At 35.7% G+C, this 20,396-nt stretch overlaps 1 protein-coding gene across 1 annotated transcript in view; it reads right to left on the bottom strand.

The window, feature by feature from the left end:
• The window catches only part of LOC135220689 (rabenosyn-5-like), a 29,485-nt gene extending 16,868 nt beyond the window's left edge, over positions 1-12,617 (bottom strand). The window contains exons 1-2 of the mRNA XM_064258071.1: positions 12,312-12,617; positions 1,688-1,871 (exon numbers count right to left, since the gene is read on the bottom strand). Coding sequence (XP_064114141.1) covers positions 1,688-1,871; positions 12,312-12,514 — 387 coding nt within the window. The 5' untranslated portion in view covers positions 12,515-12,617. The remainder of the gene's footprint in view (positions 1-1,687; positions 1,872-12,311) is intronic.
• Between the last annotated feature and the right edge of the window lie 7,779 nt (positions 12,618-20,396).

The raw sequence follows: 20,396 nt of genomic DNA on the forward strand, positions 1-20,396 counted from the left end.
CGGTTCCAGCTAGGCACTTGTTAAGACCGAAGGTTTGTTTCGTGTATGAACCACCTTGTTTTCCAGGCCAGCAACCATGTAACTTGTATACATTAAAAATAACAGCGGACCAAAAATGCTGCCCTGTGGAACTCCAGCCACAATACAGTAGGTCTTTGTTCACTAAAGCTCCCATCCACAGCAACTCAGTGCTGCATACCTGTTAGGAAATCTTGAAACTAATTCTAAAACATATCCACCTACTTCAAAATTTTGAAGTTTATAAATAAGGGCCTTGTAATTTATTAATTCAGCCATTACATGGGCTATGCTACTGAGATAGTTACCCATGTAATGTACTTCCCACCTATATACTGGACTTATGACAATAACAGGAGCTCCTTGATGATAAGACCCTAAACAGCAGCCATTTTATAACTAGGGCAGCAATAATTATAGATAGCTGAGAGGGTAGACTCATTATTACAAATCAGGCACTTATACTGAATTTCAGATTTGGTGTCTCATCTTTTTTGCCCTCTATGATGTTCCATATGAGCATGAAACATGGTACTTATTACATAATATCATCCAAAATGATTTTTTTTCTCCAAGTGATACTACCAGTTCAACTAGCTGGAAGTAGTTTTTTGGCAGTTAACTGGCACAATAAAGGTTGCACCGCATTACCCTGGTAAAGGGATGTCATTTGAATCATGAAGAGTTCCACTTAGTTGAATGAAACTTATATCACTGATGACATGAGATCAGCTAAGCAGGATACTCAGACAGATGAGAAAACACATTCTCTCTCTCTCTCTCTCTCTCTCTCTCTCTCTCTCTCTCTCTCTCTCTCTCTCTCTCTCTCTCTCACATATTTTCTGGACACGAGACTGGAAAAGCGTGACTTGTACCTTGATGGCACACCAACTGCGGACTATATATTCCCAGCAAATGGGTCTAGGACTTGTGCATTCTTGCTTAACTCCATCTAGTTTGTTTACAAATGTATGTATATTAACCTAATAATTTCTGGATGGGATTCTTGAATATTTCAATGGACTAAACAGGTCTTAGGCATAGTAACCAGTTTTTCAGCTGGTGAAATGACGTAAAAAATCGTTCTTTTGTAATAAGGGTCTGGTTTACCTTGCTCATGTCTTGGTGATCAATAAAAAGTCAGATGAATTAGATTAGCAGATCCCAATAAATGCAAAAAGAATAAAGATTCAATGTCCACCCTTAGTTTTGAGAGCCATTTACTGGGACCAGAAAGCTGAGAAAATATGAAATGGAAAGTTCTGTTTCTTCTAGTAACATTCTTCATCCATTTCACGGTCTCAAACTATTTGTTTTCTCATTTTCTGCACTGGGTTCTGATTCTACTTCTCCTAAGTCTTCTTGCCTTTGTTAATTGCTTCTTAGTTTCTGTTTTGTTCTCCCCCGTATACCTCTACCCTCTTCCCTACCAGCCCTTTACTGGATTTAAAACAAAAATTTAAAAATTTCATACATAACTCAGTAATGATACCAGTTACTATATGCATCAGTCAGTACCATCCTTTTTGTTTACCATTTACATACAGCATACCTTCATGATCTACATAATTTTGCCATTGTCAACTTTCACAAAGTCCTCTGCACCCTATAACATTAATTATGCTACAATCACAATTTCATTATAATTCTTGTAACCAGGCAAACTTACTTCTTCAGTATGTTTCTTTTTAAGAGTAGAAAAAGTCAATGGTGTACTGCTTGCTGAGCGAACTGGAGTTGTCTTTGGAGTGTCTTTTTTTTGCTGATCTCTACGTCTTAAGATCTCTGCTGCATGCTCCTCAGCTTGACGAGAGGCTTCCTTTTCTGCTGCTAATCGCGCTTCAGCTTCCAACCTGATTATACAATGAGAATAACAGTTTCTGTTCATGAAATTTACCCATAAAAATTTAAGCAAAAGATGCTGCAAAATAAAAAACACTGATGAACTGCAAGTTCAATATACATATCTAACTTTAATTATGATACACTGCCTAGAATATGTTGGTGTTTGAATAAAATAGTCAATAATAGAGATAAGAATTTCCAAGTACTATACTTCAGCGAGAATTCCTCTAGTTGTTTTGGCAATCTTAAGTATTTCAAAGTAAAACCAAGTGAACATTTAGAGGAGAGCACCTCCAGTTAAACAGTTTTTGGTTTGTAGTACATCCAGGTCCAGATAAATCAAACAACTGATTGTCAGCTGCGACTGTGAATGATGCATTTACTAAGCCAGAATTATTATCTACATTTACTATTCAGAACTATCCAGGCTTAGCTAAAATACAGTTAGCAAGCATTGTTTAATGTTGATTTATTTTTCACGCATGTATGTATTAAATAATTATGGAAGCTATACAATACAGCATCCACAACCAAATTTTCTTCTTGGTGCCATTTTTCACAATGCTATGAAACTGGGTTTAACCCTCTTACGCCGATTGGACGTATTAAACGTCGAGTCAAAATGTCTCCCATATGCCAATTGGACATATTATACGTCGGCTCAAAAATGTTTTTTTTAAAATTCGCGGAAAAATACTTATAGGCCTACCAGCCGAAAACTTTTGAATCACGCGCCTTGGGGAATGCTGGGAGTTCACGGATCAAGGCGTTGTTTTGTTTACAATCGTTACGCAGGCGCGCAAGCGCGAATTTCTTTCTTATCGCACTAAAAAGTATCAGTGACACATCTCAAAAATTATTTCGTCACTTTGACATAATTTTTGCACCGTTTTAAATTATCCGTTACATGAAGTATTATTTATGAAAATATGTGCAATTTCATGTAGAATACAACAAAAAAATACTCATGATTGTAGCTTTTATCAGTTTTGAAATATTTTTATATAAATAACGATGTGCCAAAATTTCAACCTTCGTTCAACTTTGACTCTACCGAAATGATCGAAAAACGCAATTGTAAGCTAAAACTCTTATATTCTAGTAATATTCAATCATTTGCCTTCATTTTTTAACAAATTGGACGTCTCTAGCACAATATTTCGATTTATAGTGAATTTATGAAAAAACTTTTTCCTTACGTCCGCGCTGTAACTCTTCCGATAAATTTTTTTGAGCGATTGTCCTAATGTTTGCACCATTTTAAATTTGCTGTTACATAAAGTTTTATATATGGAAATGTGCGCAATTTCATGTAGAATACAACTAAAAACAATCCATGGTTGTAGCTTTTATCAGTTTTGAAATATTTTCATATAAATAACGATAAGTGCAAAAATTTCAACCTTCGGTCAACTTTGACTCTACCGAAATGGTCGAAAAACGCAATTGTAAGCTAAAGCTCTTATATTCTAGTAATATTCAATCATTTACCTTCATTTTGCAATGAATTGGAAGTCTCTAGCACAATATTTTTATTTATGGATAATTTATGAAAAAAAAAAAACATTTTCCTTACGTCCGCACGGTAACTCTTCCGAAAAAAATCAGAAATTTTTTCGTGCGATTGTCGAAATGTTTGCACCATTTAAAATTAGCCGTTACATAAAGTTTTATATAAGAAAATGTGCGCAATTTCATTTAGAATACAGCAAAAAATGATTGAAGGTTGTAGCTTTTCTCTTTTTTGAAATATATTTGCATATAAATCACGATAAATAGAAAAAAAACCACGTTCGGTCAACTTTGACTCTACCGAAATAGTTGAAAAACGCAATTGTAAGCTAAAACTCATACAATCTAGTAATATACAGTCATTTATCTTAATTTTGAAACAAATTCGAAGTATCTAGCACAATATTTAGATTTATGGTGAATTTAAAAAAAAACTTTCTTTCCCTCCGCGCGCCGATTCGCGGCCACAAATCTCCGAAATGCGTACAAAGCATTCTCCTAATATTAGATCCTTTTCATATTAGGCGTTTTATAGAGTTTCATATATGAAAATGTGTGCAAATTCATGAAGAATACAAACAAAAATATTTAAAGGTTGTACCTTTTCTCATTTTTGCAATATTTGCATATAAAAAAATATATATATAAAAATTTCAACATTCGGTCAACTTTAACTCGTCCAAAATGGTCAAAAACTGCAATTGTAAGCTAAAACGCTTACAGTATCATAATATTCAATCATTTGTCTTCATTTTGAAACAAATTGAAAGTCTCTAGAACAATATTTAGATTTATGGTGAATTTTTGAAAAAAACATTTTTTTACGTCCGCGCGTTACGAATTCATGCACCATTTTGTGATAATATTTTTTCTGTGTTGTTTTGATCGTTTTACAATGTGATATGTATCAAAATGATCGCAATTTAGTGTAAAATACAACAAAAAAAAAGTAACTCGTTAGCTTTAACCGTTTTTTGCACAGCTCGATTTGAATACAATTATGTATGAATTTTTTTTTGTCGCTACCATATATCGCATTATTTATATATGATAATGATATTTTTTTCATTTCTGATGGTTGCATACTAAACTTCAGGCAATGAGAAAAAAAGGAGCCAAAAATGAACTCTTAATCTTGAAAACTAAGCGCGCTATGATTTTTTGAGAAAAATTATTTTTTCCGCTTCCGTGCTCACTCCAAACCCTTCTCGGCATACGGGAGACGTTTTGGTTTTTAGGGCTTAGGCGTAAGAGGGTTAAGGGATTTTCATGGGGATTTTGAAGGGTCCTAAAGCATTTTCCCAGTACAGATTTTTAATATACATAAGGGGTTCCGGAACATAATCATTACATAAGTGGAGGAGTCCCTGTATTTATAAAAATTTTATTTTCTCACTTACTATCTGTTGCCTTCAACTATCTCTACATATATTTTCAACCATCATTTCAGCAGGTAAACAGATATGGATTAACATTCCTCAAGAGATTAAAGAGATTCACTTGTTTTAAAGGTATGTCAATGCAGCGTTAGTAAATATCTTCTTAAGCAAAACAAAAATTCTCCAATCTTCATGTAATCAGTAAAATATATGCACTATTAAAAACTAAGTAATATATTCAAAACACGTGCACTTACGTCATCAACAACTTTACATGAGCAAAATATTTTTGCTCAAACAGATTACAGCTAAAACCTGTTTGGCTGGCTGCTTGCCATGGAGACCTGTTATCCAGTGACTGCCCTCTACCTCTGTCCTATTCATAGACATTTTGTGACAGCACTAAATTTGAGCATTACCATGATCGTGATTCTTTGACTGCTGATGGCAAAAATTACTTAATAGTACTTTGCTTTATATAATTATTAGTAAAGGCCGAGAAAGGTCAACCACAACTCTCGTCCAGGCGGTTAAGAAATGACTGACGTGGTGGCGTGGTGAATGGTCCTTGACCACTCTTCACCTAATATGTGGACGCATTGCCAGATCTCACAAGATTCCTTGCTTTCATCTGCGATTTAACCGGATCCAGCTGGGCACTAGAAATTATCCTATTGTTAAGACCGAAAGTTTGTTCGCATATGAACAACAAGAATTTATCAATAATTTTAACTTGGTATAAAAAATATCTTTATAATAAAATAAGAGTTTGTATATAATTACCCAGTAATTATATGGCTAAGAGCTTTCTACCTAAGGCAGCCTGACAACTTAAAATTCGCGCTAGTGCTAGTTCCGGTTAGTGTGGTTAGAATGCCCCACCCACTATTGGGGAATATATGTAGGTAACAACCTGGCAGAGAGTTTCAATGCATTTTCCGCTCTAAAGTCCATGCAAGGGGAAGTAGGTAGGCTCTGATCCTATAATTACTGGGTAAGTATATACAAAACCTTATTTTATTATAAAAAAGGGATTTTGACATAGGAAAAATCTATTTCTGGGCGGGGAAGCCGTGTCGCCCAGTGAAATAGATTCCTTCAGCACAATTTCTAAGGTAAATTATTGCTATAATACCAGAGAACTGCTAAATTGGACCTGCCAGAATATTCCGGCTCGCTCACCTTCATTAAAAGGTGTCGGTATAGTTCTGGGGCGAGTGAAACCCACTACCAGGGCACCCTCTCCAATTAGCCTCTCCTACATCAAAAACCCCTAAGAAAAGGGGAGCCGTCCTACGGCTTGCTACCTACCACCGCGTAGGTAGCGGATGTAGCATCATACCTGAAGATAGCATACTAGCTTGGTGGCACAGTTGAAAGGGGTGGGGGACAGTTGAAACATAAGGGCGGGATTTCACTGGGCGACACGGCTTCCTCGCCCAGAAATAGATTTTTCCTACGTCAAAATCCCTTTTCTGGGCTCAGCCGTGTCGCTCCGTGAAATTGTGATAACACATTTAACAGGGGGTCGGAACCATGGATGAACTATCTCATACATTACATACAGTGCAATGAAACCGATATAAAAAATGCCTCCATAAGATAATATGCTTGTTGTTTCCTTACCTGGCAAGTGAGCACTGCATATAATTACTGCCTCTGGTCTGTGCTCCACTTGACCCGTAGAGTGAGTACGTGGCTGTCTAGCCCAGAGTCGCCTCTACAAAAGTGGGAGCTTTGGAGTCAGGAAGTACAACCATGTCTCTCAAAGCTGAATAGGTTTCCTTTGCCCTGGGCGAGACCAGAATCCAAATACACAAAACCTTACACCACATCATAACCATAAAAAACTGTCACAAACCTACCATTAAAAAGGAACTGGTGGGCACTCTAGCCACAAATGTGCCTCCAGGCTTCCCAACAAATATCAAACCTTATTCAAGGCGAAAATAAGTAAAGGGAAGTTATATTCCCTATACCTCCTCCCAACACAATACCAGCCACTGAAATTGGTCCTAAAGTATCACAGTTCTCGAATACCGTTTCCACATCCTTAAGGTAGTGTGAGGCAAATACTCATTTACACTTCCAGAAGGTTGCTTGAACCATTTTGTTCCATGACATGTTATGTCTAAATGCAAGGGACGCGCCACCTCTCACTTCATGAGCTTTGACTTTCAAAGGAACCAAATTTTCCTCTTGAATTTTAGCATGTGCTTCTGAAATTACGCCTCTCAGGAAAAATGAGAAAGTGTTCTTAGTTAGCGGGCGAAACGGATTCCTGACCAAACACCAAAGGAGGTCTGAAGCCCCTCTAACCTTCTCTGTTCTTTGTAAGTAATATTTTAAGGCTCTGACTGGGCATGGCCGCCTTTCTTCTTCATTTGGTCCTAGAATATCTGTTAGATTCTTAATAGTGAACACTCACGGCCAAGGATTCAATGGGTCCTCATTTTTTGCCAGAAAACCCAGAGAGAAGGAACACACTGCATCTCCCTGTAAAAATCCAACCCTTTTATCTATTGCTCGGATTTCACTGACCCGCTTTGCTGTGGCTAGGGCCACTAAGAAAACAGTTTTCCTCATCTGGTCCCTGAGAGAGGAAGACTGAATGGGTTCAAAAGGGGGCCCTGAAATCCACTTCAGAACTACGTCTAAATTCCACGAAGTGGTATCATATCTTATTTACTTTGCAATGTCCATAGATTTAATCAGGTTACTTAAATCTTGGTTTGAAGACACATCTAGTCCTCTATGCTTAAAGACTGAACTAAGCATAGCTCTACATATATCCTTTGATTGTAGACGTCGCCAACTTCCTAGATTTTCTCAAGTAGAGAAGGAAGTCAGCAATCTGACTTATAGTGGTTTTGGAAGAGGACACTTTCGTTCTGATACTCCATTCTCTAAAGGTTGACCATTTATACTGATATAGTTTTTCAGATAAAGGTCATCTGCATTGGGCAATAGCCTTTGAAGCTGCTTTCGACAAACCTTTCAATCTGATGAGGTGCTCAACAGTCTGTATCCTGTCAGAGCCAGAGTAGACAATCCTACATGGAACTTCTGAAAGTGGGGTTGTTTGAGAAGACACTGTTTTTGAGGTAGTAGCCTGGGAAAGTCTATTAAGCTCTGCATCAAGTCTGGAAACCACTCTTTCCCTGGCCAAAAGGGGGCCACCAGAGTCATTGTTAAATTCTGGTGAGACTCTAATTAGTTTAGGACCTCCCAGATCATTCCGAAAGGTGGGAAGGCATAGACGTCCATTCCCGTCCAATCTTGCAGCATTGCATCCGTCTTCCAAGCGAGAGGGTCCAGGACTGGTGAACAGAACCTTTGAAGATGCAAAGAGGTCTATTGAAGGACAACCACATAGCTTCCAAAGGTCCTTGCATACTCTTTGGTCTAAAGTCTATTCTGTTGGGAGAATCTGATTCTGTCGGCTCAATCCGTCCGCTCAAGACATTCATTTTCCCTTGAATGAAGCGAGTCAGCAATGACACGCGATTCTTGTCTGCCTCCATCAGCAGTTCCTAAGCCACTTGAAAGAGGGAAAAGGAATGTGTTCCCCCTTGTTTCTTGACATACGACAGAGCCGTTGAATTGTCAGAATGTATGGTTAGCGTTTTCCCCCTCACCAGTGGAGAAAAGCTTGCAGACCTAGAAACATCACTCTTAATTCTTTTACATTGATGTTTGTACTTCTGAACTCCTCTGGCCAAGTTCCCAATACTTCTTTGTTCCCTAGATGGGCTCCCCAACCTAGGTTTGAGGCATCGGAATACATGTCTAGATCTGGGTTCAACGGAAGGAGAAACTTCCCTACTTGAAGTTTTCTTCTGACGATTCCTGAAGGGACAAAAATCGTCTTACACAAAGGAGACAAGAGTTTATCCTTTTGGGGGAGAAAAAAATCCGAAAATTCTGAGCATCTAGAATCATTCCCAAATATAGAGTCCGTTGACTGGGAATGATCTGAGATTTTTGTACGTTCACCAATATCCCAAGTTTCTTCATGAGAAGGAGAGTCGTAGAGAGATCCTCTAAGAATCTGTCCTTCAACTGCTCTCTGAGCAGCCAGTCGTCTAGGTAAAAATAGATGTTCACTCCTAACAGATGAAGCCACTTTGCCAGTGGGGCTAGAATCTGAGTAAAGACCTGTGGAGCAGTCAACAGGCCTAAGCATAGCGCTTGATATTGGATAACCTTTCCTTGAAAGACAAACCGGAGAAACTTTCTGGAGTCCAGATGAATAGAGACGTGGAATACGCATCCTGCATGTCCAAGGACACCATCCAGTCCCCTTGATGTATGGAGAACATGATCGACTGATTGGTCTCCACGTGGAATTTCGTTTTGAGAACGAAGTGATTCAACATGCTCACATCTAAAACTGGTCTCCAGCCCCCTAATGTTTTGGGGACTACAAAGAGTCTGCTGTAAAACCCTTTAGAGTCTTGATGATCTTCCACTACTTCTACTGCTCTCAGGCAAAGCAGTAACTCTACCTCTTGATAAGGAGCCACAAACTTTTCTGACTTCGCCGAGTAGGTCAGTAATGTTATCGGCGAACTGATATACCCCTGCTGTAACAGCTTGACTACCCAAGGTTCTGCTCCTCTCAAACTCCATTCCCTACAAAGAAGGCGCAACCTGGCTCCTACAGACATGAGAACACACTCCTCATTTCTGATTTGCTATCTTGTAGGTCGTTTTCTTGATAGACCTGGTTGGGGGTCGTAGGTTAGTATGGGGTCTTTGTTGGCCTCTCTATCTTGCTCCACAAAATTCTGGGTTCTGGAGAGGGGAAAAAGACCTATTGGGGTTGATGTTCCCTTGTCTGTTTCGATGATTGTGCCAAAAGATCATTCGTAGATTTCTTCTGCAGACAAGACAAATTTCCAATGATTAATGCTTCCGGAAAAAGGTGCTTCTTATCAAAAGGGGCAAAAAGTAAGGCTGATTTCTGTGTCTTGGTTCCCCCTTTAGTAGTAAAGGAGCACCACATATCCCTCTTCTTCAATATGCAAAAAGAGACTAGTGATGTTAATTCCACTGAGCCGTCTCTAATGGCCTTGTTTGTACAAGACAATACACCTAGTAAATCGGCTGTGACGTCTTCCGTCATCGTCGGGCCATCCTCCATCTTCCTGGCTAATGCACCAATCATCCAGTCTAAGAAGCTATAGACTTCCAGTCTAAGAAGCTGTAGACTTCTAGTGCTTTAAAGATGCTCTTACTAAGGTGATCCACTTCTGCTGACGAGAGCATAACCTTGGCTGAAGAAAAGGCCGATCGTCTAGCAGAGTCGATGCGGCCTGAGAAATCTCCCTGGGAAGAGGCAGAAATTCCCAGGGAAGGAGATTCTCCAGTGTCATAATAACGGTGACTCTTCTTAATCAGCTTGGCAGGAGGTGCGACAAAAGACGCTTCACCCATTTCTCTCTTTTAACGCTAAACAAGTGTCCACGTCTTTTAAGGCTTTCTTCATAGATGAAGAGAGTACCAACTTGGGTAGTGACAAATTGTCTGAAGCAGGTTTCCTCATAAGGAGAGTCAAAGCTGGTGCTGCTGGGGTCGCAGGCAAGAAAAAATCCGGAAAGTTTTCCAGAAAGTACTTCAACAAAGCCAAATAGGCAGATGAAGGGTTTGAGTCATGTTCCTCCTCTTCCTCATCTGAAGAGATAGGCGATAACCCTGTTTCTTCTGCTTGCGAAGGGATAGGAGCCTTCTGCAACAACGACATATCATCCAGTTGTCGTTTCAGGGGAGCGAACGAAGGATCTAAAGTTGAGGAATACAACTGCGAGCTGGGTGCAACCACTTTTGACTCAGGTGACATGGGAGGCGGGCACTTCTTTGCTGGTGTCGAACGTTCAGCCGAACCCGATCGTCGCATCGTAACTTGGGAATCACGAGCAGGAGTCCTAGGTAAATCCAGGATAGGTTTGGATCTAGGGACTGACGACACTCTCCGAAGTATGTGTTTTACGCTTGGCCAAAACAAACTGTTGCTCCATACCTAAGAAAGATTCAGGACTGTCCCAAGCCAACAAGGATCGGGAAGCCGAACAAGCAGGGGGTGATCCAACGTAGCTACACAAAAGCTGAGAACTTAATAAGTCTTCTTTCTTCTTCTTAGGAGGAGGAGACTTATTTATATCCTTCTTGAGGGGGCGCACAAATTTTAAGTTGTTAGGCTGCTATAGGTAAAAAGCTCTTAGCTATATAATTACTGGGTAAGTCCCATATACAAAAATCCCACACAGTGTGTCATAGTGATCAAAATTACCACTGCAATCTGATGACGACATAATGACAAAGAACAACCCTCTCCAAGACCAATATGATGAAATGCATTCTATAGTCTTACTTATCGTTAATATTCACAAGTTAAATACTACTTGTAAATTTTAACAATAAGTAAGACTATAAAATACATTTCATCATATCGATCTGGAGCGGGTTGTTCTTTAATTGTCACCATGTCGTCATCAGTTTGCAGTTGTACACTTGATCACTCTGACACTGTGTGGGATTTTTCGTACCACTATGCTATTAAAGTTAAAATTAATGTTAAAGTCTTGTTTTCAAGACAAAATATTGAATAATTTTTGCCATCAGTAGTCAAATAATCATGATTATAGTAACATTCAAATATGTATATTTTTGTGTTTACCGATTGTTTTTGTTGAAAATAATGTGTCTTAGTGAACATATGGTCTTAATTGTCCCACTACTATATTATTGATGATGTTGATTATCTCACATTCCTTTAACAGTATATTAATATGTAAATAATCATCTATAATGAATAAATAACTACATTTATGTAATGAAAAAACACGAAAAAAAAGGAAAACACTACTTTGCTGCTTTATGCCCCCTACCCCACAGTTCCAAAATCCAAAAAATTCTAAAAACTGAAACACATCTAGCTACAAGGACTTCGGATAAAGGATTGTGTACTTGCAATAAGTAGCAATTAAGAGATGTACCCAGTGCAGTCTGCCTCTAAAACAACTAGTATTATGATTGGAAATACAGTGGACATGGAAAGACCAAGTAATTAATGAATTTTTCCATATCATGAAAGATACAAAAAAATTAGCAAAACTATTCCTAACAACAAAGAACTCATAATTAACAAAAACCAATGTTAAGCCTATTTCTACCTATGCTACAATTCAAAGTATACTACAAATGACCAAGAAGCAATTTGTCCGGCTTCTTTCGTGATTAGGCTCCTACCACTTCTATTCTTTTCTTTTCTTCTTCAGACCTGGGCTAGAAAAGGCTATTAGGTTTCTGAGCTTACCTCTAGTAAGAAAGACTAACCACACAGGAAGACTAATGATGAAGGTCTAATTATAACTCTGCTGTAAACACAAATTTCTGGGCAGTGCAGCATAGATAAAATAAGACATTTTTACAGTCAATGTAAATATGTAGTATTGTTCAATCTTGAGTCACAAAGAAACCCTTTATATTAATAAAAACACATATCACAATTCAATAACTTAAAGCTTCTCAAGTAAAAGTTTAAAATGAACTTACTTTCGCCTTTCTTGCATATCTTTTAATTCCTGACTAGTTGGTAACTTAGAAAGACTCAAGATGTTTTCCTTTAAAAATGCTGTAGATGTGGAGTGTATCCTTCTTTGTAACAACTCCTGACGAGGACCTGAGGAAAGAGTGCTGGAAGCAGCACCATCAGTAGTATCTCCATCATTGCCCAGAACCCTAATACGCTGAGCCATGGAGTTCAAATTATCTCCGGCTTTGAGAATCTTGACCCGCAATTCCTCTGCATTACGTAAACTATATGTCGTTTCACCACACCTGGAAATGATATTTCTATAATGAAATGAGATTTTATATATACTTACCCAGTAATTACTTAGCTAAAGAGTCTCTACTTGACAGCAGCTTAAAATTCTGAAATTAGCAGTAACGATAGTCTGTTGTTTATGTAAGTGATTAAACTTGCCCACTTTCAAGGTAAGAGAGGAACAACCTCAGCCAAAAGCTCTATTTGTTTATGCTTAAAAAATGTTCATGCGAGGGGAGGAAGGAGGGCTCTGTCCGTAATTACGTACTGGGCAAGTACTATTAATTAAATATAATTTTACAGTGAACCCTCCATATTTGCGGACTCCCATACTCACAGATTTCTCTCTGGAACATATACCCCCATTATTCATGGAAAGTTTGCCTATTCGCAGTTTTTCTATCAGAAATATCCACAAATTCCTGGTTTCTTTTATCAATTTCATCATAAAATATACTTTTATGTGATAAAAATATTTTAAAAAAATAAGTACAAAAATTTTTGGTGGGTTTTTCTTGAGTTTTAACTGACAAAATAGGCAGTTTTAAGCATTTTTATTGAGGTTTCAACTATTTGCAGGTTCTATAATATTTCCAAACCTTGTTGTTATAGGCAGGGCAAGGGTAGCAAGTGGCACTGTCAAATCAAACGTTCTCAATCAATTTATTTAGTATTTGAAGGCACTACAGACCTAAACAATGGTAAAATAATCATTGCCAGATTGTCTTTTCTTCATATTAAAAAATTTTTGTAACATTTTACACTGGGTAACAACGTAAACATTGCTGTTGTTCATAAACATGGCACAGATTTTGAGCTATGTTGCCAGTTCTCTTTTTACATCCAATCTAAGCTGCCCTTGGGGCATGTAGAGGTCGAATTCGGATTTAGGAAAACGACAAGTATGGGAATAAAAAATCTCTATTATTAATTAAAATACGGGGTTGTGTAGTGTATTTTAAAGTACAAAGTGTAGTGTAGTGTGAAGTGTGAGCACTTTTATTTGCAAAAAAGAAAATATATATATTGTTGATATAGGGAGAAAATTATTTAGCAAATACCAAATTGCAAACACACACACATATACAGTGGTCCCCCTGTATTCGTGGGGGATGTGTACCAGAACCCCCCGTGAATAGTTAGAACCAACAATTAGTTGGAACCCTTATAAAAATGCTAAAAACAGCCTATTTTGTTAGTAAAAACTCAAGAAAAACCACTAAAAAATTTTATACTTGATTTTTTAAATAGTTTTATCACAAAACATGGATTTTATGATGAAATTGGTAAAAAAAAAAAAAAAAAAAAAAAAAAACAGGAATTTAAGGATATTTCTCATAGAAAAATACTGCGAATGCAAGAATTTTCTACAAAAAATGAGGGGAGACGTTCCCGAGAGAAATCCGCGAATGTGAGAGTCCACGAATCCAGAGAAATCAAATACGGGGGGTCAACTGTATATACATAAAGTGGGCGCTGAAAGTCTTTGCACCCCTGAAGGCTGCGCAAAGACTTTCAGCGTCTTAAAGAATCCTCCATATCAGTCACGGATAATGCCTGAGAGAAAAAATGACTAATTGGCACCTTTTATTGTTTCCACTGTGTCCTTGATTAAGGAAACAATAACTGATCAGTAGCTCATTAGCCGTGGTGTAAGTCGGTTTTTTTTGCTGGCACTCCTGTCAGGATTTGTTCGTCTCGTGGTGTTGCCCTTGTTGTTGCCAATCCCTGTGCCTTTATGCGTAATGGTGGGTCCTTATACTTCTAGGGATGATCGTGTAAGGGTCATTCAGAGTTTTGAATTAGGGTTAAATACCGCTGAAATTGTGCGGCAGACGGATTTGAAGCGTCGAACAGTTCAGAACATTGTTGCGCGGTACAAGGCGTCAGGGAAGAAAGAGGTACCTCTTCCCGCCAAGAAGTCTGGGAGGCCCCCGTTGCTGTCTGAACGATCTATTTCGCTACTGAGAAGGGAAGCAGAGCTTAATCCTTCACACAGCGCTCGTCAATTCAGGAAGAAAACCCTGAAATTTTAGGAAAGTGTAAAGTACGTACTTTACAGACGTACTTGTCCATGCAAGTTGGGATTCAAGAGTGTTGTGGCTCCTAAGAAGAGCAAGCTAACTGACGCCCATATTAAGAAAACGAAAGTTTTTTTTTCATAGATTTGGTAAATGGGACGTTAATAACTGGAAAAAAGTGTTGTTCACTGACGAATCCCCCCCCCACATTCCATTGCTCGGCAAGCACCTCAACGAAAGTTTGGGCGAAGTCCCACCCCGCCTTAACAAAAGTGCAGTGACAAACTAATTCGTCCTCGTGAAAAGTTTCCCAAAACTTGATGGTATGGGGTTCTATGGGTTATGAGGGAGTTGGGGAATTGTGTATATTTGAAAATAATGAACGAGTGAACCAGCACATTTATTACGTTGTGCTAAATGAATATTTAGAGGGAGCTTTGAGAAGACAGGTGCTTCAATTCTTCAGCAAGACGGCGCACGGTGGCCACACAACGCCATTGATTAGGAACTGGTTGCAGGATTGTGGTGTGGAGCTTTTAAGTGACTGGCCCTAATTCCCCTGATTTTAGTCCCATAGAAAATCTGTGGTCGATCATTAAAAAACGTTTGCAGAAGGTTGACTGCTCCAATATCGAGAAACTCAAAGCCGCCATCATCGCTGCTTGGAACAGTATCGAACCAGAGATCTGTCAGCACCTCATTGAAAGTGTTCTCCGACGGCTGAAGGCAGCTAAAGAGAACAAATTTGGTGCTACCAAATACTAGAAAGTCTAAGGTAAACTGACACACCATTTCAATATCTTTACTAAATTTTTGCATTCCTTTACAGGTCGAAGAAGGTGCGCGTGTGTATGCGTTTGCCTTACAAAATTGCACTGGGGTCGTAAAGACGTTCCGGCGGCCTTCTTTATAAGTTACGGATACTATACTATTTATATAATAGAGATATATATATAATATATAGTATAATAGAGTATATATTATACAGATTATTTAATATATAATATAATATATATATATAGATAGTATATATAAATTATATATATATATAATATATACTATATATACTATATTACTAATTATATATATGATAATATACTTAATATTATACTACCATTATATACGAATTATATATTAATAGATTACATATATACTATATATAATATATATATTATATATATATATATACATATATATATATACTATAATATAATATACTCAGTATTAGAATATAATAGATAATATATATACTATAAAGTATGATAACTATATATAATATAATCTATATATATATATATAATATATATTTATAATATATATATAATAATATAATATATATAAGATATATATTATTATACTACGTATGATATAGATATATATTATATACTAGAGATATATATAACTAAGATATAATTATATATATTAATATATATATATATATATATATACATATATATTTAGAGAAGATAGATTTATATATTTGATATATTTATAATTATTATAATATTATATATATAATATATATAGTATAGATTATTTATATATATATTTATATTATATATATATATATTATATTCCATAATATATATATTATATATAATAATATATTTATATATTTATATATAATTATATATATATATATATATAGATATATATATATATATTAATTTATATATTTATATATTTATATATTTATATATTTATATTATTATAAAAAAATTTATATATAGATATATTATATAATATATATAAGAATAAATAGAGATATATATTAAATTATAGATATTATAGTATTTATTAATATATATATCATATTATATATTATAGAGATGATATATATTATTTATATTTATATAATAATATATATTTATATATAATTATATATATATTATATATATATACTATATATATTATATATATATATATAATATTTATATTATATAATGCTCGATAATATAATATATATATATATATATAATTAGATTAAATAAGATATATAATATATATTTATATATATATTTAGATATTAGATATTATATATATTATATATATATATATATATATAGATATAATATAATATTTATCTTATTATATTATGTATATATTTATATATATATATAATATAATTATATATATATATATATTAATTATTTATATTATTATATAATATAAATAGTATAGATAAATTATCATAAATATATATATTAATAAAATTTTTTTAAAGTTTTTATTTAATAAAAAAATAATATTTTGCGTCGTTCCGTCTTACGCGGTTTAGCGTCGTAAGCAACGTAAACAAACGCGAACTAGTTCCGGGCGCACGGCGGAAGAATACGCTTTGTGGGGGAGAGGACGGCGTCGCTTCGCTACGCTCATTCCTCGCCCATACGCCATTTTGGTTGTTTACACTGCCTCTCTCTCCCTCATGTTGTATCGTTTTTGTAACTTTTTGCTCTTTGTTATGGCTCCCAAGCGCAAGGCGGACTCTTCTGAGGTAGTGCATCGAAGAAGAAAGGCCATCACCATGGAAATTAAAGTGGACATTATAAAGCGATCTGAGAAGGGAGAAACGCCAACAAACATTGGCCGCTCGCTTGGCCTTAGCCGTTCGACCGTTGCTACCATTATCAAAGATAAAGAGCGCATCGTTGAACATGTGAAAGGATCTGCTCCTATGAAAGCGACAGTGATAACTAAGCAGCGTAGTGGTCTAATAATTGAAATGGAAAGGTTATTGGTGCAACTTCTGGAGGTTCTTTTTTCTCTTCACTAACCTCCCCCAGTCTCTCCAGCACCGCAGCTTCCTCTCCAGTGTGCAAGCCAATCAAATTAATAAAGGTAAGGAATTGTTCTCTCGTTGTTATTGATAGGTAGTTACATTAAATCATGTGGTATTTTTCAATGTTCCGACTTACGCTGAAAATCGTGTTACGACGCATCTTAAGAACGGATCAACGTCGTAACTCGAGGACCCCCTGTATGTATGTATGTATATATGTATGTATATATGTATGTATGTATGTATGTGTGTGTGTATATATATATATATATATATATATATATATATATATATATATATATATATATATATATATATATATATATATATATATATCAACTGACACACCCGAAGGGAAGCCCCACCTACATATCAGTAAGGACACTGAGGGCAAAACCTGGAACAGCATTTTGTACAACTTTATTGGGACATGTTTCGAGCAGTTCAATCACTCGCTATCAAGCTACAAATTAAAATGAATTACATTATAATTCTTGTACACGTATTCTCCTACTTACAATGGGGTTAGGTTCCGAAAAACCCATCATATGTCGAAAAAATCATATCTCGAATATAGCCTAGCCTACAACAGGGTAATCAGTACCATCTTTACATATAGGGTAGCGTACCCTACACTACACAGTATACTTGTACATATACAGCATACTAATCATTAATTTCAGCTAATTCTCTAGGTTCAATGCATACTGGCTCATGATAATTCAGCACTAAGAGAAATTGAATAACATTAACAAGTTAGCCTAGCGTATACGATGATAGATACCATGGTAAATCGGACTCAGATTTGGACCGATATCGGCATAATTGAGTTATTACTTATCAGGCTGCTGACCCTACATATAATTATGGAATAAAAACATAACGAATATGCATTCTTTCCGTGAATCTTTAAAAATTATACATTACTCTATCCTATTATATTGTATGAATTCTCATATTACGTATTGTATCATAAAATACTAACAAAGCAGTCAATGTTTTGGTTTGGAAATCAGCTGATGGTGAATACGAGTTTATTTTGTCATATTTAACTTAATTCGGAGCGAACTGTTTTGCTTCTAGTTAGCATGAAACAATATCTAGATACTTTACTTATACGAGAAAAGGTTATCTTTTTGTTATAAGACGTGTTAATTTTAACCGTTTATTTTAAGTCGAAATATGACTTTAATATGTCTCATTGGGAACTAAATTATTTTTTTTGTTAACAGATTGCTTTGTGGGGATGTTTATTGTGTATTGTGTAAAGAAAATTGCTTGATTCCGTTCGCTATTTTCACTTGATTCCTTTGTCATATGAGCTTTACCATTACGTTATTTATCTTTTATCAGTATGAAAACAGCAGTCAACTGTCTTCTTTCAAGACCTGAAGTTTTGATTTAAAAGATTCTCTCTCAACTTTGTCTACAGTTGTGTTTGATCGGATAAGTTTACGGGAGTTTTATCTTTTTTACCGATGCACAATAACAGTCATTAGCAGCTTGAAAAATGTTCTCAGCGTCAGCTACAACTTTGTTTAAATTTAGAAGTATGTTTCCTTGCTGACCTTTGATCTATAGTGGACAAAGTTAGGACCTAAAAGTATATCAGTCCTATTATACAAATATCATTTGTAACATAACTGCGATAATTGTTTACTATAGTACAATGGTTGAAATACAAGCCAAATGGATGTTGTTATCCAATTCAGTTGTACGTAGCAAAACGTTTCTTGTTCGGTTTATGGCTGTACACGTTTACCGAGTAAAACGTTAAAACAAGACTTTTATAATTCTCTTTTGCTGTTTTTTTTTAACTTATTTAACTATAAGATGGGATAAAGTTAGACTATTACAATTTGGTCTGTCTCCTGCTGCCTGGTTGTACGCTGCTGGGCTGCAACCATTACGAGCGAAATTTAAAAATATTTTCAAAATATGGTTGTATTAGTATTAATTGCTAACCCCATTGTATAATTGGATTATCGTAAGACAAATGATCGTAACTCAAACACTTTCCCGCAATAATACAGCAAAATGAGAAATAAACAATTTATTTGAGTACATTAAAAGATGGCTAACATTAAAAAACTTTTAAAAATGGCTAATTGAAACACGTGAGTAAATAAAATAAAGCAAAATGCAATTGTAAGTCGCAAACACAGATGGTACAAAGAAATTGTAAATACACCAAGTCAATATACAAACCAGCAGAATGCAGACTAAAAACACAAAAATGAGGTTTCAGCCACATTTCTAGCCAAAGAAGGCTTTATCTTGAAAGAATATAGAACTTCTAAAATGTCAACGTCTGTAGCAAACTCAGCAGAGATTAAAACATAAAAATCATATATGTAAAGGGTGACCAGTCTCCTCGCTGTGTTCTCTAATTGCACTGTAACTAGGTCCTGTACGAAATGACCTACCAAAGTGTTCAAACCATCTCATCCAAGCTGATCTAGTAAGTTTTCCCAAAATAAGTGGCATCACAGCCACTGCACTGCCATTTATAGATCAGATTGGACAGAAGGCTTGTTGCATTTATCTAATTTTATAGAGTCAATACCAATATAATTGAATAAGTTTCTCATGTGCATTCCTTAAAACTGAAAACTATAGGTTATTTCAACTTGTCCATGTCTCCTGATGATGTGATTTTTAATTATTCCTAATCTGACGAGTTTAAATATTTATTATATATATATATAATATATATATATATATATATATATATATATATATATATATATATATTATATTTTATATTTATATATATATTTAAATATATATATATATATATATATATATATATAAATATATATATATATATATATATATATATAACAGGCGGTCCCCGGGTTACGACGGGGGTTCCGTTCTTGAGACGCGTCGTCACCCGAAAATCGTTGTAAGCCGGAACGACGTTCTTGAAAACATGTCCACAGGGAAAAATTTCTCTACTAATTTGCAATTTTTCTTAGGGCCGTATCTCTAAAATTATCACTAATTTA

The sequence above is a fragment of the Macrobrachium nipponense genome, chromosome 2 (assembly GCF_015104395.2).
Source record: "Macrobrachium nipponense isolate FS-2020 chromosome 2, ASM1510439v2, whole genome shotgun sequence".
In the NCBI taxonomy this organism is placed as follows: domain Eukaryota; kingdom Metazoa; phylum Arthropoda; class Malacostraca; order Decapoda; family Palaemonidae; genus Macrobrachium; species Macrobrachium nipponense.